Below are 21,901 nucleotides of genomic sequence, written 5' to 3' on the forward strand. Positions count from 1 at the left end.
AGTTCCCTACAGCTGATGTTACAGACAGCCATTAACTGACTAACATGGGTGCAGGGAACAAAGCCACAGTTCTCTTAACCACTAAGCCATTTCTCCAGCTGTACTTTTATTGTATTTTAAAAGGCTTGCCTAGATTCATGGATTTGGACAGCCATTAGAATACTGTCCTGTTGACACCTGTCTCTTGCCTGTCTGTATTGGTTGCCATCTCAGGCAGGCTCTCTCCACTGTGGTAAAAACAGCTTAGGATTCTGACACCCATAGCTTCTTAGTGAGAAAGGCTTCCTGGGTTGGTCTGTGACTGGGGCAGGCAGTGCTGCTGGTTTGTGAGGCTGAGGATGTGAATAGAAGAAGAGGCAAAGGATGCTGTTATCCAAGGGTGGGGCAAGGGGGTGGGGGAGGTCTGTGAGCCCCAGAACAAGAGCTATTCAATGAAGAAGTTTTAAACGCCAGAGCTGGTGATGGTAGAGTGTACGGAGTGTAGGGAGATGGACGCCATGAGATGTGTAAGCCAGGATGGAGTAGGAGCGAAGGATGGATGGCAGGGTGTGATTTCTCAGTCTCTAGGGAAAGGTTTGTTAAATAGGACTCAAGGCTGGCTGTGGTGGCGCACACCTTTAATCTGAGCACTCAGGAGGAAGAGGCAGGCAGATCTCTGAGTTCGAAGCCAGCCTGGTCTGCAGAGCAGCTTCCAGGACAGTCAGGGCTACACAGAGAAACCCTGTCTCAAAAAAAAAAAAAAAAAAAAAAAAAAAAAGTACTCAACCCTACACAAAGAGCTAGAGGCACCTGATGAACACTGAGAGCAGGAGAAATAATAGTCTTTTCAAGAGAAGAAAATGCCAATTAGTTATGTAGTGACAAATGGCCAGCACTGAAAGCAGATACAAATAACATAATACAGACTGAACAGAGTGTACTTATGCATTTAGGAATATATGTGTACAGACTTAAACATATATGCATATAACAACAATTAATGAAAAAAGGGGCTATGAATTTGAAAGAGAACAAGGAGGGGTCTATGGGGGTGGTTGGTGGGAGGAAAGAGAAGGGGGAAGTGATGAAATTATATTATAGTTTCAAAAATGAAATACCTAGAAAAACATTAAATGAGGGGCTAGAGATAGCTCCATAGTCAAGAGCACTTGCGGCTCTTGCAGAGGACACGGGTTTGGTTTTCAGTACTCAAATGGTGGATCAAACCCGTCTGTACCTCCAGGTCCGTGGGATCCAACTCTCTCTTCCGAACCAGGTGCACAAATTCTTAGTACATATTCGCACATGCAGCCAAAACACTCCAATAAAACAATTTTTTGTTTCTGTCTTTCTAAAGCATGAAATGGTCTGTCAAGATGGCTCAGTAGGTCAAAGTGCTTGCTAGCAAGCCCAGGACCCAAGTTCAGTCTCCAGGACTCAATAGTGAAAAGAAAAAGCCAACTTCCGTGTGTTTTCCGACTTCCACACTTGGGTCTTGTCACTCCTCTGTGCATGCGCGCACGCTCACACACACACACACACACACAGACACACACACACACACACACACAACCACATTAATTAATTCATTGTTTTCCTAAAAAGCAAGCAAGCAAGCAAGCAAGCAAGCAAACAAACCAACAAAAAGCCAAAAACATTTCTTTCATCTCTAAATTGAAATCAATCAACACTTTCCAAGTTAAAATAAGGCTATTTTTCTAAGGCTATTTTTGAGGAAATTTTCTGCTTTTGAGTTATTAGATAATAGATAGGAGTCTCTCTCTGTCTCTGTCTGTCTGTCTATTTCTTCTCTCTCTCTCTCTCTCTCTCTCTCTCTCTCTCTGTATATCTGTCTGTGTAGTTGGATTAGCTTGGTTGTTTGATTTTAAGTCTTTATGTACTGTGCTGTATAGTAAAATCAGACTTTTTTCTCTAGCTTCATCTTTATATGAGTAGCACAGAACAATCTTTTTTTTTAAAAAAGAATTGTCTGTGTGTGCTCTATTTATATCATCCCCCCTCCCCTTTCCCATCCAAATCCACCCATGCCCTCCCACACACTGTTCTCCAAATTCATGGCCGCCTATTCTTTAATTTTTGTTTTGTTTTTTTTTTGTTTTTTCAAGACAGGATTTCTCTGTGTAGCCTTGGATATTCTGTACTCACTTTGTAGACTAGGCTGGCCTTGAACTCACAGAGATCTACCTGTCTCTGCCTCTTGAGTGCTAAGATTAAAGGCATACGCCACTTTTAATTATTTTTACATACATACATATATAAGTGCAAACTGCTGAGTTTAGTTAGTATTGCTCATATGTATATGTATTTATAGCTGGAGCACCCATCAGAGGCTTGTTTCTGATTCTTCCTTTTTCAGCAACAATTAACAACCTGTAGCATTTCATCTCAGGGTAAGGCTTTGTGAGATGCCCCCATGCATGATGCCATGTTAACTGCTGTCATTTTTGGGTCTCATCTATGAGATTATATAATTGAGAGCTGTGCATGCGTGCGAGTGCTTCTCTGTAACAATGAAAGACAGTATCTTGCAGCGGACATCTTGGTCCTCTGGCTCTTATTTCTGCCCCTTCTTCTGAGATATTCCTTAAGCTTCTGGCATAGGGGTTGTGTTACAGATGCAACCATTGGAATTGGGATATACCACTGTCAGTTGTTCTTTGAACTTTGACAGGTGTGTTCAGCATATTAATCAATGTGTTGTGGTCACTAGAAAAACTGAATTGTATTTCATGAAGAGATGACTGTGCTTGTATGGCTTTGTATAACTGTTGGTTCTACCTTGCTCTCAGGTGACCACAGTCAGACAGAATGAAGTAGCGCTCACGTCGATGTAGACGCCTCGATGCCAGGTTGTCACTAGCTCTGAATGCAGATGATCAGGCAGCCCTTCATTTCTCCAGTTAGATCTCATCTGCATTTATGACAGTGGGTTTTGAAATGCCTCTGGCTACAAGGAAGCTGGATGTTCATTCTGTGATGCTCTACCCGTGAGCGTTCACTGATCACTACCGGGACTTCCAGGCTTGGTTCCTGGGTCGTTTGGCCCCAAGTGTTCTAGTTTGAGCTGGCTGTGGTTCATCCTGCTTCTCCGTGAGTATTCCTTGGGAGGCTCCTGTTGTTTGACTCTTGTTGACCGTCCTCTCTTGAAGCCTTTGTCTCTGTTGATGTGGGAGATAGCAAGCCAGGTACTTGATAGCTGTTTGGGAGACTGCTGCCTCTGTCAGACTTGCAACATCAGACCCTGAGGTCCTGCATTTCCACAATCAGATAATTAGATCTAGAGGCTTGGCTATCTGTGGGCTTCTTTAGCTTCAGGCAAGGATATTTTGGTAAGTGATGCAGAGGGAGCTCAGTTTCAGCTCTGGGCTTAACCTTCAAGGGAATCACAGTTTCTTAAGTCTTTTTTCCCTTCAGAAATTGCACACTAGACAAGGAGGTGTTAGGCCTCAAGGCTTGCAGCAAAGTTTATAGACAGCACCAAAAAGAAAGGCACTTATTTGCATGTCTCAATGGTTGAACCCTGGGTGTTGAGGATGGAGAGTGCAGAGAGCCTTCTGGGTAAATTCCATGGCCTGATGCATAAGAGCTACAGGTTGTCTGCACCCTTCCCTGATGAGCTCTGCCGAGGTGAGAAGGCAGAGGTGGTGATGGTGTAGGAATGTCGGGGCTTGCACACTTGCTCAATAGCTAGAGGTGGAGGGAAAAAAATCACAAGCCAAGATGTTTTCTTTCAGAATATTCATATTAAATGCTAATTGCCTTTAAAAGGCACTTCTCTCTTTTTCTTTCTTTCTTTCTTTTTCTTTCTTTCTTTCTCTAGCCCTCTCTCTCTCTCTTTTTTTTTTTTTTTTTTTTACTTCTGTTGGTAAGGGCTTTCAGGGGAACTCTGGTTTTCTTCATCTGTAAAACCTCAGTTCCTTTTTATTAATCTTCTTGTGCCTGTGGAATATCAGAATTAATCATTTCTAAAGAAGCTTCTCTTCGAATGCTCTTGTGTTTTTCCTGAGCCAGACCTCCGTGTACACAGTTTTAGAAAAAAGAGGGTTTATCATTTGTGTTCTGTGAAGGACACTTTCCTCTTTCTGTAAGCTTTCTCTGGATGTGTGCTGATGTACTTTAAAGCTGTGTAGGGAAAGCAGACTGTCTCAGGACATATTGTACGCCTGTGAAAGCTGCTGTACAGTCTATGGTGCTTCGGGGGAATGAAGGCAGGTGTGTGCTCTGTTGGTAATCACCTCTGTATGGTTCGATGGAAAGGAAAGAGGTTGTTTTTCGTAAGAATTGGGCAGTTTGGACTGCTCAGTCACCTGTTAGCAGGGCATTTCCATTAATTAGCATTGCTCACTACCTCCTCAGCCTCCCCCCCCACTCCCGTGTGCGTGTGTGTGTGTGTGTGTTTGTGTGTGTGTGTGTGTGTGTGTGTGTGTTTAGAATCAGAACCCAATATCATGCATCTTCCTCAATCACTACCCATTTTCCTTTCGAGACAGGCTCTCTCACTGAACCAGGAATTCCCTGATTCAGCTAGGCTGGCTGGCTAGCAACTCCCAGGGATTCTCCAGTCTCTCCCTCCCTAAGGATTGGGATTGCAGATATACTTAGCCATACTGCATCTAAATTTTTGGTTTTTTACATCTGTGCTGGGGATCTAAACTCAGATCTTCATCTTCTGCAGCAAGCCCTTCGCTGACCGATCCAGCCCCCTACCCCCAGCATTGGAATTGTTTTTATACCCAGCTAAATACAGTCTAATAGTAGAAGCCACAGTGTGCTCAACTCAATTTGTTGTACACACATTCCCTTTTCCTTCCTCCCTTACCCTGGCTACACTGTTAAAACATCAACAGGCCTGACTTGAGTCAGACCCTGGAGGAAAGAGCTGGAGGTCATTCAAGTGTCATGATGATAGAACATGGGATTGTACCACAAAAATTTTCCTGCCAGTTGTAAAAGGAGCAGAGATGTACTGGACTCAGAGCTCAGCTCTGCCATTTGTCCCCTTTCTGACACTGGTCATATAATTCAACTTCTCCTTAAACCTCAGAATACTTTGTAATGAGATGACAGTGGTAACTATGGAAGCAACACTGAACATTTATTTAATGTCTATGCTGATCCAAGTGTTGCGTAATGCTTCCCTGACCTGGTTTGGGCTTCTCACAGTCATATAGGGCTGGCACTGTTATTTTCACTTTACATGGAGCAGAGCCCTGGGAAACTAAGTCATTGAACTGAGGGAATAGGTGCATTTTTAATTGTTTCTAGGATTGTATTCAAGATAAAAAAAAATACAAATTTTATCAGTCTTCATCACCAGGCTCATATGAAGCACGGTGTAAATAATTTTTATGGGTGTGGGTCATTGAGTGTTAACACTCACAGACCTCCTGGATATTGCTGGGTTAGGGTGATTCAGTGATAGTTAGCTTTTGCTCTCTGAATAGTTCACCTCTTTAATCTTCAAATGAAACTGCAAAGTAGGCTATTAGTCTCATCCTGCAAATGATGAATCTTGGCTACAGAAACAATGAGATGACTCATTGGCCACAGGGGGGAAAGTAAGTGGTAGAGGTGGGCCTGGGACTCAGGCTCTTGGATTCTGGAACAATGTGTCCTCAGAGTAATCTGGAGATGTAAGATCCAGATGAATTTAGCCTTTTCAACACCATCTGCAAGAAGTGCAACACACCGGTTCCCTCCGTATGATAGGCTAAGTACATAGAGATACCTAGAATCTGGATCCTAATTTCTGAAGCCATGCATGCTGACTTATGTGGCAACTGGCAGAATGCTTCAGCTAGGGTGATGAGGTGGTAATGGTGGCATGACCCAGGATTATCTGGGGAGGGCTCACTCAGTTGTCTACATGCAAGCGCAGTGTCCTTAGAAGAGGGAGACGGAGACAGTGGGGGCACTTGGCTACCCGAAAGTAGGAGGAGGCAGAGAGCAGGTACCGTGTGCAGAAAAAGGGACCAAGACTTGTGAACAGCTACCAGGAACTGAACAAGGCCAGGGACTTAGGTTGATTTTGAACATCCTTTTTTTTTTTTTGAGACAGTGTTTCACTCTCTATCCCAGGCTGGCTTTGTACTCACTGTTGTAGCCCGTTGGTCTGGCAGTTGCAGCAATCCTGCTTTACCCTGCCCAGTGATGAGACTTTGTTGCCCAAAGCTGTGAGAGGATAAATTTGTTTTGATTTAAGCCCCCCAATTTGTGCTACTTTATTACAGCGGTCATGAGAAACTAATGTTCTTGGACTGCTGGTGTGATGGGCATGGTTTTCTGTCTGTAACATCAGTGCTTACACCTGTTGTTTAATGGTCTAGTGAAGCTAAGCGTGAATACCTACAGTTTTAAACTAGACTCTGCTGTAACAGCAATGGCCCTGCTGTGTAAGTGAAGCATCCCTGGAGGCCAGAGAGATGCCTTGGAAGTTAAGAGCACTTGTTCTTGCAGAGTACTTGGGTTTGTTTCTCAGCACCTACCCATTGTTCACAGACTTCTATAACTCCAGTTCCAGGGCATCTGTCCCTTGCTCTTACCTCCATGGACACCAGGTATGCATATATATGTATATGTATATGTATATGTATATATATAACGCATATACATTAATTCAGGCAAACGCGCGCGCGCGCGCGCACACACACACACACGCATAGCATTCTTTTCTTTTTTTTTTTTCTTTTTCTTTTTGGGTTTTCAAGACATGATCTCTCTGTGTAGCTTTGGTTGTCCTGGACTTGCTTTGTAGACCAGGCTGGCCTCGAACTCACAGCGATCTGCCTGCCTCTGCCTCCCAAGTGCTGGGATTAAAGATGTGCACCACCACACCAGGCCATAGCATTCTTTTAAGTTTTCATGGACTGGAAGAGGTTGGTACACAGTTTTCGAAAGATCAGACATGTCTCCACCTCTATTTAATTGGCATGCAGGAAAACACAGAAGAATCAAGATGGGATTTTTTGGGTTTATAGCTGCTCAATTTTGGAAGGAGAAGATGCAGATGGGTAGCTCTTAGGTCAGAAAAAGGATTCAAAAGTAAAGTTATTTGTAAGAATGCAAAATTCAGGGAATCTTGGAGAAGTCCTTCAAGAATGGGAAGAGAGAGACTAACAGTAGGTTCATGGGGACAGTGATGGGCTGGCAGACATGTGACACATAGACAGCATAGCTGGGGCCACTCTCTGCTGAGGGGCCTGTAGTTCCTCAGGATCTCCATCGTTTGCTTTTAGTTTACTTGAACCCATTAGGGATATTTGAGTTTGTGGCTCTACTTTAAGTGAAAAGAACCAAGCTCGCATTTTGTCATCAAACACTTGTCCCCTTGTCTGATACCCTCTAAACTTGTGGAGAATGAGAGAGGGGATGGAGGAGTTGAGACGAGTAAAGGCCTTGAATCTTGGAAACCCTGGAGCTGTCAGAGAATTTAAGGAAGAAAACAGACTAGTAAGAACCAAAGTTGCTCAGTCATATACAAGACACAGCCCTAGGGCTGCCATTCTGAGAGGAGACGGTAACTGCTATGGTGAATCTCTATTACAAAAAGTCATTTTTTGATAGTTCTTTTTAGAAGTTCTGTGGGCGTGATGGGGAGGGGTGAGATGCTTCATAGTTGGTTTATCAAAGATGGTCTACAGGGTCTCTGTCAACCTTAGTGAATGACGTTTAGAACGGAGTGAGCTCTTCCAGGCTGGGAAAAGTAACCACATCACCCAGGTTTCCTCGTTCACACCCTCACCTGCCTGTACCAAGCCCACTGGCTCCTTTCCACCTGGACCCTTAGCCGACAGTCACATCTTACTTCAAACCCCTTGGCCTCCTAAGGATGTTAGAGTCGTCTGACCCTTTTCTTCTGCTGTTCAGTTGAATCAAGTAGTTTATTCTTAAGAGGAAGCTTGTGAGATAGCAAACTAGGCATGCTGTTTATGAAGCAACAGTTTCTTAGCCTAAGAAAGGCTGGGCTCACTCTTGGTTCATGTACTCTGCTATGTATATATCTCACTTTCTCTTTCATTTCCCTTGTTATCTTGGTTGGGAGGTAGGGAAGCCATTGCCTACATTTCCCAGAAAGAGGAACCTCCTTGGATATTTGTCATACCATGGTTCGCACTATGCTCTAGAACCCGTTTTCTAGTTTCAGCTCTGTAAATAACACTTTCTGTTGCTGGATCTGCCTGTGATCCTTTTATTTGGAATGTGCATCCTTGCCTCTAGGGAAATGTTCACCACGGCTGTTATGCGTCTTGTCATTATTGGCAGCCTCTGTAGCTCTCGGCCTTTGTGAGTCCTACCTTCGCCCTAGCTTGGTTTGCTTCATCCACAGCAGAGTCATGGGGTGTGGCAAGGAAAGTTGTTCTGGTATAGAGCCAGCCCGAGGTGCTCAGCACTCAGTGGTGGCACTGGCCACCATCATTTTTTCCGAGCTTTTCTGTCTTAGGGTAACTTCTGCCCTGGCAGTCTGGCCTTATCTATAAGATCTATTTTTCTGTAATGACATCTTTCACATTGTCCCATGGAGAGCTCTTTTGGAATCACATCATCTCAATATCCCAGAGAATGTTTGTCATATGCTATGTGACATAGAACACGTATCAACAGCTAGTGAGGGTGTCTCTGTGTGCATATGTGTCTGTGAGTATGCACTTGGGGGTGCATGTGTATGCTAACGGAGAACAGAAGGCATCAGAGTGGTTCTTTGAGAGCCATCTACTTTGTTTTTTTATACAGAGTCTCTTTATTAGCTTGGGATTTGCTGACTAGGCTAAACTCCTTGGCCAGTGAGCCCCAGAGATCCACCTGTCTTTATGTCCCCAGGGCTAGCAGGACAAGCACACATCACCACACTATCTTTTCACATGGCTTTTGGGTATTGGACTTAGTTTCTCATGCTTGCATCACATACCCTTTACTGACTGAGCCAACTCCTCAGTCCTTGGAAGGTGCTTTTCAATGTAGAGACGATATGGGGATGGAAGACACATGTTTTGGAAGCCAAATCCAGAATCTGAATGATTTCAGGAATTGAGCATGGCTCACTGAGACAAGTCAGATAGAATTTAAAATGTCACCATGTGGTGCTCAATTCCTACTGACATCTTTAAGCTAAGGCCATGGAGACCATCATGCTAATTAGGAATGGAATAGGGGAGAACTGGAGATTGTATTAGACTGAGAAAGAGCACTGTGGCTGGAGGGTAGCGGAACTTTATTTTCAGTCATCCTACAAGCAATCTTCTGTCTACAGTAAGCTGAGCAGTCCAAGCTCCTGCCCAAGGCTCGAGCACTGGCAGCCTGTGGACCACAACCACAGTGACATACGCTTGCTTGGCCAACATGCTGATTTTGAGTAATTTGGATGGAATCCTTTCAGATGAGTCCCACTTCTTCAGCCTCTTGGACTCGGGTTAAAGTTCTGATTCTAAAATCTGTAGACCCCATTTTACCTTGCTATAGTTGACACAACTCGGTACCTGGGAGAATATCTTCCAAGAACTGGAAGATTATCATGTAGAAGAGGGTTTAGACTCAGGCCAGCCTGGGGAATATGTGTGGGGCTCCAATCCTACCTACTACAGTTACTAGGGGTACAGCCTGCAGAAAAGGGGGCAGACTCTATACTCAAGGTCAAATTTAGCAGTGAGTCAAAGAAATGGCTGGAACTTAATAACACTCACCGCGTGCATCACTAGAAGGCCCTGGTGAGGGACATTTCAGCCAACTGACCCCAAATGAGATGATCATTTTGAAAACTAGTCACCAGGCATGGGCATGACCTAGAAGCGATTCTTCCTTAAGCAGATGACCTTCCTAGGTGCTTTCGACCTCTTTTGGGCTATGAGATGAAAGCCAGCTGGCTTTCCTTGTTGAGAGAGAGACTTGGGCGGGGGTGGGGGTGGGGTGAGGAGAGTTGCTAGTTAAATGCCCATGTGTTGTACTTGGTGTTCTGGGAGTACCACCCTGGGAATCAAGCTGGCTTGCAGAGTTTCTGCCATGTGGAATGGTATGGGTGTCTGTCTTATGGGGACAGAAGCATAAACAGGCAGGAGCCAACTGTTTTTCTTATTCACAGACTTGGTAGAAGAATTGAATGACAGAGCAGGCATGGTCTTGTTTCTAGTGGTTTCTCTTGTTTACTGGCTTGCAGGAGGCTCTGAGGATCAATGCTCAGTGTTGTTCCCTTGAGTGACATGACACTTTCTGTCACTGGACAAGGATCTTGATAAGAATCTGTTTTCCATGCTCCCTGATTCCACCTTGGAAGAACTCAGCCAATACAGAGAGAACAGCTGCCAATAAAAATTGTTAATTCGTCTCCCTAGAGTAATTCAGACTTCTCTGTATATGCCTCTCAGCCCAGGGAAGTGTGCAAAGCACAATTTGGCTTCATGCAATGATGGAACCAAATAAAAACCAGTGTCTTCCAACTGTTGAGGCACAGTGTCCTCCAGCCCATTCCAGCTGCAGACTCTGCGCTGCCACAGCCATCACATCTGCTCTTCCTCTCCTAGGGTTTGGAACAGTGTATTGAGAAGGCAGTCACGTTCTCACTTTCCTGATGAGCACACCCTGAGGGTCAGAAAGGCAGATGCTGTCAGAGTTCGGTGTTTTTTTCCCCCAACTTTTGCATGTTTGATCCTGGTTTAGCTCTCTGAGGCTCCCCTTCCCTTGCCAAGATACCTCAGATCACTTGATTCGGTATAGAGAGAGATGGTGTAGCGTAGGCTGGAGGGACAGAGCAACAGAGCAACCACCTCCCTCCCCAGACTGTCAAAAAAAAAAAAAAAAAAAAAAAAAAAAGACAGACCCTTCTTTCTACAATGCTTGTGCCAGAACTCAATGTGAAACCCCACAGCTGCTGTGGCCCTGGGCTGTGTGGACACTATAGCCGTCCTGGCAGACACTTCTCTCTTCCAGGAATTCTTTCCCCTGGGGAGTTAAGGATGAGTCAGTCCTAGGCCTTCCCTCAGTCCATCAGATAGAGTGGCTGATCCAGTAGGTCCCCATGTCTGTACCCTGGTATCCGTGAGGCTGGAGTAGCAGGGGCCCAGGGGGCAGGTCCTCAGCATAACGGCCGGCTCATTTTTCTTGGAGGCTTTTAGTGATGCTACTACAAAGCTCGTTGTTGTTCTTATTTTGTATGTTTGTTTAAGGAAAGGTCTCATGTAGCCCAGGCTACCCTCAAACTGCCGCTCGTTCTGTCTCCACCTCCCAAGTGCTGGGATTATTGGTGTGCAGTGCGGTGCTCAGCTTGCTAGGAAACATTTCAAGGGAGCTCTGTTGCTTTTCCACACCATATGGTTCCCCCACTTAGAGTGTACAATGCAACGGTTTCTAATAAAGGTTACAGACTTGTGTGACTATTCCTGTGTAGTTATGACATTTTCAGTAGTTGCTCCTATGTTTTTCCCAGCTCGATTTGTCCCAGGCAACCAATGACTAAGCTACTTTCTATAGATCAGTTTACTCTGGATATTTTGTATAAATGGAATGGTGCAGTGTGTGGTCTTTAGTGCCTTAGTTCTTAAATTCACTTTAGCATATCAATACTTCACTTTTTCTTGCCAAACAATATTCCACTGTGTGAATATATTTCATTGTTTATTCCTTTATCAGTTGATTGGTTAGTTGATTCTCATTTCTGGTTTTTGAGACTAAAGAAGGCTTCTAATAAGTGATGTATAAAAGTGTTTGCCCTCTGGACATCTGCTTTTATTTCTCTTAAGAATACAGCTAGGATATTTGTATAATATGACCACGTTTTAGCTAGTCTTTGGTGGGATTTACAGGTAATTTTGAAGTAGCTGCCTCCTTTCACAGAGGTGTGCATGAAAGCTGATTCATCGCCCTCCCCACAGTGACTCTCAACATAGTTCTGATACATGGAAAACGTGGGTGAGAATTTTTGTGCTGCCTGAATTGGAAATAAAATCACTGCAGAAAAGATTCCAGGACTGTACCTGAAGCAGAGAGTCTTTTCAGGCCAGGATACCCACAAAAAGTTAAGTGGACATCAGTGAGTGTGGGACAATTGTCCTTCATTCCAGGCTGACTCAGATCCTAGGACATATATTGCTTGGGGGTAGTTTGGGACTTGAGGGAAGCCCCCAGGGACTTGAAGTAAGCTTCAAACAAAACAACCTGAAAAGTCAGGGAGTGGGGAGATGGCTTAGTCGGTAAAGTACTTACCGTGTAGACAGGAGACCCTTGGTTGGATGTCTCCCGGGAACCTGTCTAAAAATTCCAGGTGTGCTTGCAATCTTAGCATTGGGGAAGTGGTGACAGGGAGGTCCCTGAGTGTTTCTGGGCAGCCAGCCTAGCTGAAGTGTTGAGTTCTAGGTTCAGTGAGATACCCAGTCACACAAAATAATGGGGAGCTAGAGAGACCAAGGAAGAAACAGGATGTCTATTCAGGACCTCCACATTAACATTTATACATATGTACATGCAGCTACACACACACACACACACACACACACACACACACACACACACACACACACACACACACGGAGTTCAACTTGATCTGGAAAACTGATCAGTGGGACTGAGTGGAGCCACAGACATGCCCCGCCCCCCTCCTGCGGACGTGACATCTCTTCTTGTAAAATGCCATCACGTTCTTGGTGCTATCTGGTAAGAACTGAGTCATGAGGTGCCGACAAAACCCCAGTGTGCTTCACATGAAGCCTGGAGCATTCTGCTCATTCCTGAGATGCTCGCGCTGTCACCCCGCGCCTCAGACGGTAAACAACTTGCCTGGGATGAGATCCTGCCCCTGTGGCTTTTATTGGCTTGTCGGAGTGAGGCACAGAACGAGAAACAGACAATTTGCCTCTGAGTGTGAATTTCGAGGCGCAGAGGGGTGGTGGCGGCTGCAAGGTGATAATGCATAGATAGAATAGCCTGGGCTTTCACAGAGCTCTGCTCTAGAGTAAGGAGGCCAGCCTCAGTATTTCCAAAAGGTGCCCCTGAACCAACCTCAACCTTTCATTTGCAGTCATGGCACGGGGTATGAGAGCGAGAACCACACGACCCCCATCCTCTGCGGTGCCCAGTACAGAATACACACCCATGGCGTCTTCCGAGGCATTCAGGTGAGTGCTAGTAAATGTCCCCTGGTATGCCACACTTGTTACAATGGATGTTGGCATATTATCTGTAACTGGCTGGCCAGTGGTGGTGCACACCTTTAATTCCAGTACTCAGGAGGCAGAGGCAGGAGGATCTCTGTAAGTTTGAGGCCAGCCTGGCCTACAGAGTGAGTTCTAGGACAGTCAAGGCTACACAGAGAAACTCTGTCTCAAGAAAAAAAAATATTATTTATAACTGAATTGCTTTGTTATGTAGTTCTATGGGCTTTGATACACACATAATGTCCATCCATCTATCTGTCCACCCATCCATATATCTACCTATCTGTCTGTCTGCCTGTCTGTTTATCTATCTATCTATCTATCTATCTATCTATCTATCCATCCATCTATCATCTATCTATCTACCTATCTATCTCTGTTTATCTATCTCTATCTTTCTTTCTATCTATCTATCTGTCTGTCTAATCTATCTATATGCTATTATATGGAATAGTTTACTGTCTTAAAACTGCTTTCTACCCCACCACCTGTACATCATGCCCTTTTCCTTCCCTCTCTTTCCCCAACTATCACTTCCCTTTTCTCGAGTGTTGGATACTCTGTGTTGCAGTTTTTCAGGCTAACTTCTTTTGTACTTTTATGACTCCTGTGTGTCTATGTGTGGCCTTTGTCCTCTCATGTGACCCTCCCTGCACATTGAAGAAGGAGAAATTTTATAGTTAGGGAAACTGAAGAGAAGATAAGACTTGTCTAAGACCACATAGGTGGTAACTGGGAGCTGAGATGTGTAATACACATTTTATTGGACTCTACAACCTTTGTCTTACTGATTAAAATTGTTCATTAGTGGAAATTAAACAATATTATTTATCAGTGGAACCAGGAGGGAGAGGTCTCCAGGGTGAGTGGACAATCTCAGAGAATATAGGTTTTTCAGGGAAGGCCTCACCCGACCCTCAAGCCTTTTTTTGGGTAGTCAGAACCACAATTACTAAAGACTCACATCTGTTACTTACAAACACAACTCAGTGGCTGCCACAACTCGAGAAACATCTAGCATATCCTCTCATGGAAAGTTAAGACCCTGGAAATAAGTTGCATGTGGGCCAGGTCCTGTGTGGTGTGGCAAGGAGGTCTGCTTCATGGAGTCGGACAGTGTGCCCTGCCACCCCAAGCTCTTCTGTGGAGAAAAATAAACAAGCCACAGAAACACGGAGACGTGACAGAGTTTTGAAGAAGCCAGCTGAGTGTTCTGAGCAGACTTCATGAACATCCTTTGCCAGATCGCAGGCCGGCAGTACTGGCTGCTTTTCAGTCTCATTTCTACATTGTCTTCACGTAGGATAAAAAGATATGAATAGGCTTATTGTTCCTTTCTTCCCACCAGACTCAGTTTCTCAGATTTACTGCTGGGGCCTTTAGTAGACTCCACGCTGTACAGGTGTTATTTTCCAACTTGTTATTTTTCTTCTAGAATATGCCAAGCAAACCACTGGCCTACCACCAAATAATACAGTATTGCATGGTATTACAGAACTTTTTCTTACAAGTAATAAAGTGCCCTCTTAGGCGAGGCAAGTGAACTAGGAACAAGCACGTAAGTGTGGGTAGATTGGAAGACACATGAAGTAGGGGGTTGTTGAGTTTAAGGGGTCACATATCAGATATCCTTCATATTAGATATTTACGTTATTATTCATAACAATAGCAAAAGTACAGCTATGAAGCAGCAACAAACAAGTCAATTTTACGGTTGGGGGGGTCACTATAACACAAGGAACAATATTAAAGGGCCGCAGCACTGGGAAGGTGTATCTCTGTGTCAGAAGTCCATCTCTTTGGCCTTGATGGGCACATCTATGATTGAGCAAAGAGGGGTCATTCCTGTTATCCAGGACTCACCAAGCCTGACAGCAAGAGAGGATGTTTGCCTCCCCTGCTAGACGACAGGGACCAGTGGGGGTTGTGGGAAGGACATGCAGATTGCACAGAAAGCAGACAGCTTCCACTGTTTTCCTGTGTCACTGTTAAAGAGCATGCTGCCTATGCTGCAGGATTCTGGTGGATCCAGAGACCTCTTTATCATCTATTACCCATGAAGCTCAGGTCAGTCTTGGCCTCATTCGGTGTTTCATATCTTTCTCTAGTAAGAATGTTCTCATCCATAATTTGATTAAGTCCATAGTGACATGGTCACGTCTCCAGTTGGGAGGGCATACGTACAGACTGGGACTATGGAATTTCAGACCTCACTGTCTCAAGTGAGAGATGGATTGAGAACTCTTCCAGACCTAATGTTTCTTCTCTAGAGATTCTGTATCAGGGACCCCAGAGATGCTTCATTTCAAATCTGAGTTCTGGTGATCAGTAGCAATGACATCAGAACATTGCATCATAGCATTTCCTACTCTATCATCTGCTAGTGATGTCTGACACAGGCATCTAGGGTATTGAGATAACTTTTTTGTTGCTTTGTTTTGTCTTGTCTCATGGCATACTCTCCTTCTTTTCTTTTGGTATATTTCAGTGCTCAGTTTCCCATGGTACTGACATGAATGCTCAAATACGGCACAAGGCCTCCATCCCTCTTGTATTTTGCCTGCAGGATGTGCGGCGTGTATCTGGAGTGGCGCCAGCTCTTGTCCGGTCAGCATCTGAAACCAGTGAGAAGCGTCCTTTCATGTGTGCATACCCGGGCTGCAATAAGAGATATTTTAAGCTGTCCCACTTACAGATGCACAGCCGGAAGCACACTGGTAAGTGTGTCCGCTGCTCAGACTTGAGCACTGTTGGTTCACGAGCTCCCATTCTGGACTCGCACATCCTGAAGACACAGGTGACTTGTGGGATGGAAAGCTGGCACTTTCAAAGGCCAGGTCAAGGTGACTGGCCAAGGCTGCCCGGCTGTTTGCGTGCTGGTTTCCCATCCTTTATTAAAGAAACCGGGAAACCATTTCAGGAAAGCAGAACAGGATGGTGGAAAGCAAATGTCATGGAATAAAAGTGACACCCGTTTGAATGTTGCATTTGCCACCACCTAGTGAGACCTTGAGCCAATTGCTCAATATCCCTCTGAACTGCACATGCTCTGCATGGACAGCGAAGATGACAGTGCCTGCTGCAAGATTCGTAAGCCATGCATTTCAATTCAAATTGCATTATAGGAGTTGCAGGTGTAGTGCGCCTAGCATAGGATTTGTGTCTCTAGGCCTGAATCAATGCTAGTGTTATTCCTGAAGGACTATTAGCATCCTTATCAGGGAAGACAAGCCTGGGATAAGACAATCAGATGACTTAGTGATTGACGGGCAAGGTCACCACAATCTTGGAAGGGTAAGTCCAAAGACACACTTAGATCCTTTGGTAAAGAGGGCAAGAAGGTTTTGAGGCAGGCTGTACTAGGTATTTCTTTTACCACTGTCACTGAACATGTGTCAAGTGGGTCCATTTCGGCTCACTGTTTTGGGGCACAGCATGGAAGGCATAATGTTGGGAGCATCTTTAAAGCCATGGCAATGGGAACACGAGGCTAGTTATGGATGTCTCTGGATGACGAAGCAGAGGGAAACTGGAGCCAGAAGTGCACCAGGCTGTAACCCCGCAGCAGCCACTGTTTCCTTTTAGGTTTCACTTCCTAAATGTCCCACAACCTCTCACGCATCATAAGCTTGAGACCAAGGGGTCAAATGCATGAGGCTGTGGGGCATGTTCTATGTTCAAACCATAAGATAGCATTGCAGAGCCAGTGGCATTTGTGAAGGGTATATGGTTAACACGTTGATGGGTAGGAATTGGGACATGAAGATGAGGGATGCTGAGTGAGGAGGGCTCAGGAGTGGTGAGGTCAACCTCAGGAGACACACGGAAAGACCAGGGAAGCATCAGAGGTCGTGAGGCAGGCAAGGTAACTTGGAGCCGTCCATCAAAGGAAAGACCCTACTGACTCTGAGTAGCTAGCTCTCCATCCCAGAATTCAGTGAGTCAGAATTCTAGGAGGTGGGAACGTTTGCAGAGGCCCAGTGCACCCCAGAGGGCTCTTCTCATATTGTTGGGCTGAACTCTCCCTATGTAGATGGGTGCGGCCCTTCTTTCTGAGTCCTGGCTTGCACAATCTTACTGCTGACTCGGTTCAGATTAAAGGACAGCAATCTTGCTAAAGGCTCCGGCTTCTGGCTTAATTGGGGAATCTCACAACCATGGAGTCATTGATGTTGGACCCAAGAACAAGAAGTCAGTAGCAGAGAACACCAAATCTTCAGGCTATAAAACATAGAACACTTAATTCACGAGGCCAGCCTTAAGGTGTGTCTACCCAAAGTTCTATCTCCGATCCAACCAAGGGGTTTGAAGCAAACTTTTCTCCTTTCCTTGTCTAAATAGTCCTTGCTAATATATGCACTTTTTGAGCATTGCCTCAGTGATAGGCACCAGTCTGTCCCCTCTATGGATGATCTGGTCTAATCTGTTCATGAACCCTTTGAAGTTGTCAGATTATTGGCTTCGGTTCACAGTGAGGGAACTGTGCCACACCCAGCATCCTAAGAGTCAGAGCATCTTCATTCACTCCTCCCTGTGTCCATGGGCATGTGTGTAAGTGGAATCTTTATCTTCCTGGAAGTCCACAGCACTACCGTAACAAGCTCCCAAAAGTGTTTTGGGCATTCTGGGATCCCTTCCTCTGCATTTAGGAGGGCTTGCCTGTGGTGACGTTATGTTTCCAGCATTGTACTCAGAACGGTGTGTGTCTTTCTTAAGGTGAGAAACCGTACCAGTGTGACTTCAAGGACTGCGAGAGAAGGTTTTCTCGCTCAGACCAGCTCAAAAGGCACCAGAGGAGACACACAGGTTTGTAGTGTCAGCACTTGGGTCAGAGCTGGTTTTGTGACTGTCTTCTCTGTTGAACATGGATGAGAGGGCATGTCTTTAATTTTCCTAACCTCCTTCCCCATATTTGGAGACTTTTCTTTCTTTCTTTTTTTTTTTTTTAAAAAGAGAGGGGCTGTGGAGATGATGACTTGGCCATTAAGAGTCATGGGACTCAGGATCGGTTCCCAGTGCCCACATCAGGTAGCCCATAACTGCCTGCAGCCTTGGTTCCAGGGGATCTGATACTCTCTTCTGGCTTCAGAGGGCAATGCACACACATGACATACATTTACACACACACACACACACACACACACACACACACACACCATAAATAATAAAAAATCCTAAGTTTTTTGTTTATAAAGAAGAGAAAAGAAAGAAAGGAAATGGCTATGTTTCTCATGAGAACCACAGCACAAGTGAGATCTCACAGCAGGCTGTTGATGGACTGATGCGCATTCAGGAACCAGGGCAGTGGTTTGCAGTGATTCGCCCTTCTCAGTCTCTAATACTTGCCCTGTGGTGAGAACTGGATTTTGTGGTTAGGAAATGGTTTTCTCCAAGTCAGGAGCAGCTCCTGAATCAGGTGGCTTCTGCTGGGCCTCGGGATCAAGGAAACGTGAGGTCCAGGCAGATGCCGACCTGGCTGATGTGATGGATTTGCCAGCCTCCTCCGGCTGCCAGAAAGCCGGCCTAATGGGTCTCACTGTGCCCCGCATTGTTAGGGCCGAGGCTAGACCTTCTCTGTCCGTTTAGGTGTGAAACCCTTCCAGTGTAAAACTTGTCAGCGAAAGTTTTCCCGGTCTGACCACCTGAAGACCCACACCAGGACTCATACAGGTAAAACAAGTGCGTAAACTTTTCTTCACATTTATTTTTCATTATTTTCTAAGCTACTACTGTTAAATGAAACTGTTTGTAATGAGAAAGACTCGTGTAAAAAGTTCTAGAGTTGAGAATCCATTTAGAGAATGCCAATGTCTGGCTATATTTATATAACAAATGATAATTTTTTTTTTTTCAGAGAAAGGGTTGAAGAGCATTAAGTGGGAAAGAGATGGGAAGAGATTGTTCAGGAGGTTCAGAACAAAGCTAGAAAGATAAGCTGATTCCCTACTGTCCCCAGGTTGCTATATTACTGATAGAGCAATCAACCTGGCGGCCTGATCCGAGTTCAACATATTCTATTTTGCCGAGAGCTCACGTATTATACCCAACTGGGGAGAGTACTCCTCGATTACTTCAAGTTAAAGCTCTATGAGGAGTGTAGGTTTTTGCCAGATTAACAGAAAACTCATGGATATATGGAGAATGGGGGATTGGCACAGCCCAATGGCTCCTGGACCGTTGTGCCTGCCACAGGGCAGATGAGATTCATAGCATGGCCCTGGTTGCGTGTTTGCATCCTTAGGAAGTAACCAGCTCTTAGGTTAGCTCTGCCTCTTCAAGCCATCACTGCAAGGAGAGCAGGGTAGGAGTGCCCCACCTCAGCCCCATTGTACTTTCTGTTGGAGAAAGAGCATGAGTTCAGATAGCTGTCCCGAGAAGCCAGGGACTTGAAGAGGAATCCGGAGTCAGCCAAACTGGGTGCCACAGAGAGGACCAACATGAGAAGGAGTTGAGAAGTACCCATGAGGAGGTGGGAGTGGCAGGCAGGAGCCAGATTAGGAAAAGCAGATGGACAGTGATAGAAGGTGAGAAAGCTATGGCATTATTGTACATTTCCACAACAGGATATACCTTAAGATACGTCAGAGCACCTGTGCCCCAGTGGGTATCTTTGACATTCTGTCTTCATGTCTGTCCCAAGTTCATAGTCTAGGGAGTGTCCCCTGTAGCCAGTGCCACCAACAAACTGCTTACTGCCATATTTTATCCGCCACCTAGTCTGCCTTCAAAACACCACATCTTTTGGGACAGTTCTCAGTGGTGCTGTCCACACCCTGGGAAGATCCTCCTTGTAGCAGAGGGCTTGGCTCCTTTGGCATTTTCCTCAGCAAGCCTGGGGTGGAGTGTGTGATACAGAGCTAAGTGTGGGCTTTAGAATTAGCCATGCCTGGATTTGAATCCTGCCTGGATCTGTCTGAAGCAGCCGTACGGCCTCATCTGCAGAATGAAGATAACATTTCTTTGTGAGGCCCTTTTAGGGAACACACAAGGCAATGAACATACTTCTATAAGTGACGCCCGTGTATTAGGCATTACATACAAGCTATTTATAAGGCTTTAATGAGAATGAGAGCTCCCGAGATGGAACAAGTAGTCTTCATCATTTGGCAGAATGGGTGTTGCAATTAAAACCTTCCCTCCAAGACGGCTCATTTCTGAGTCATACTTTACACTAGAAAGAGAGAGAGAGAGAGAGAGAGAGAGAGAGAGAGAGAGAGAGAGAGAGAGAGAGAGAGAGAGAGAGAGAAATAGAAAAAAGAAGCAAATAGGATACACATTGGTATGCATGATTTATTTTTATCTATATAGACAGAGTAAAGCTTTAGTCCCACATCTACTGCTGACCTGTCATCAATCAACAGTATCCAGAGTGATGGCTCAGGAGATGCTTGGAGCTCAGGTCCTACTTAGACAGCAACAGGGAGACATTTGCATGGGTCACAGAGCATCCTTAGAGAGGAAACAGAGGTTTCCCAAATCCCCTTAATTTATGAGTTGCTTAGAGATCCTCACAACCTAGACTTCACTCCCATTTCCCAAGTTTTCCATTTTACTGTGTTTTCAGTGCTTTTGGTTTTCAAGTCCTCCAAAGGCCTTGCTAATCCCAGGCTGCTAATGAAGAGTCAGTTGGTTAACTGAGGGAATGACCCATGGGAGTCCAGGGCGAGTTGTGGTGGTTTAATTCGGGCCTTTGATAGTTGAATCTGTGCACAATCACTCTGCTGCAAGCATCTCTGACTGGCAATTGTGTCAACAGGTGAAAAGCCCTTCAGCTGTCGGTGGCACAGTTGTCAGAAAAAGTTTGCGAGGTCAGACGAGTTGGTCCGCCACCACAACATGCACCAGAGAAACATGACCAAACTCCAGCTGGCGCTTTGAGGCAGCATCCCAGGCAGGACAGTGTGCAAACTGCTTCCAGCTCTGATTTTGAAATTCCTCCCCACTCGCCGACGAAAGGACACGGCGGTGGCTCTTCATCCAACTTCCAAGACAGCACGCCTGTTCGACTACATCCCATCAGGTTTGCTGGAAGGAGTTTGTGCTGCGATGGCTCTTGGTTAACTCCCAGGCCTGAAAAAGTGGCTCACGGTGTCTTGAAAGCACACTGCCGTTAGGTCTGGGTTTTCTACTGTTAGAAGAGCCACTGCTGATAGCATCTCCTCACCTTCCTCTTCTCCTTTATGCTCATCTTCACCAGGATTGGAGCGACTGTTCCATTTTCTATTGTGGGATATTTATAGGCCAGGGCATGTGTATGTGTCTGCTAATGTAAACGTTGCCATGGTTCCCATGTACTAACAGCCCTAGAAAGACAGAAATCAGAGAGCAAGGCACCAGGGCCAAGTGCGGCACAGAACTCCAGAGGCCAGGCTGCAACCCTGGAAACCTGGAGAGCCGGATGTAATCCTGCCAGAAGATTAGTGAAGCTCATAGGTTTTAAGTAACTGCGTAGTGGATTAGAATTAACCAGAACCCCTGTGTAGAAGTCTGAAGGCACCTTCCTGTTCAGCCATTCCCTGTTAACGTTAGCACCGTCCTCTTAAGAAATGATGTTTTAAGAGCAGAGATTTTTCTTTAAAAATGTGTTTGATTTTTTTTTTTTAAGTTGCAATTAGGTACATCAACAGGGATGTACTTTCTTCCTTATTCAAAGGAAGTGGGAGAATTCATTTCCAATCATCTGGGGGTGTCTTCAGAGTGTGCAGACCACACTGGCTATGTGGCTTCAAGTTGTACAAATTAAAATGACTTTACTAGAAACTAGG

General features: G+C 45.2%; 1 protein-coding gene across 3 annotated transcripts in view; it reads left to right on the top strand.

Moving 5' to 3' along the window:
• Wt1 (WT1 transcription factor) overlaps window positions 1-21,014 on the top strand; it is a 42,075-nt gene extending 21,061 nt beyond the window's left edge. For 2 of the 3 annotated variants that reach the window (XM_051144283.1, XM_051144284.1), the window contains exons 5-9: window positions 13,001-13,097; window positions 15,703-15,853; window positions 17,853-17,942; window positions 18,723-18,815; window positions 20,893-21,014. In XM_051144283.1, coding sequence (XP_051000240.1) covers window positions 13,001-13,097; window positions 15,703-15,853; window positions 17,853-17,942; window positions 18,723-18,815; window positions 20,893-21,014 — 553 coding nt within the window. The remainder of the gene's footprint in view (window positions 1-13,000; window positions 13,098-15,702; window positions 15,854-17,852; window positions 17,943-18,722; window positions 18,816-20,892) is intronic. The other variant, XM_051144285.1, reaches the window with a different exon arrangement.
• The last annotated feature ends 887 nt before the right edge of the window (window positions 21,015-21,901 follow it).

The sequence above is a fragment of the Acomys russatus genome, chromosome 4, assembly GCF_903995435.1.
Source record: "Acomys russatus chromosome 4, mAcoRus1.1, whole genome shotgun sequence".
In the NCBI taxonomy this organism is placed as follows: domain Eukaryota; kingdom Metazoa; phylum Chordata; class Mammalia; order Rodentia; family Muridae; genus Acomys; species Acomys russatus.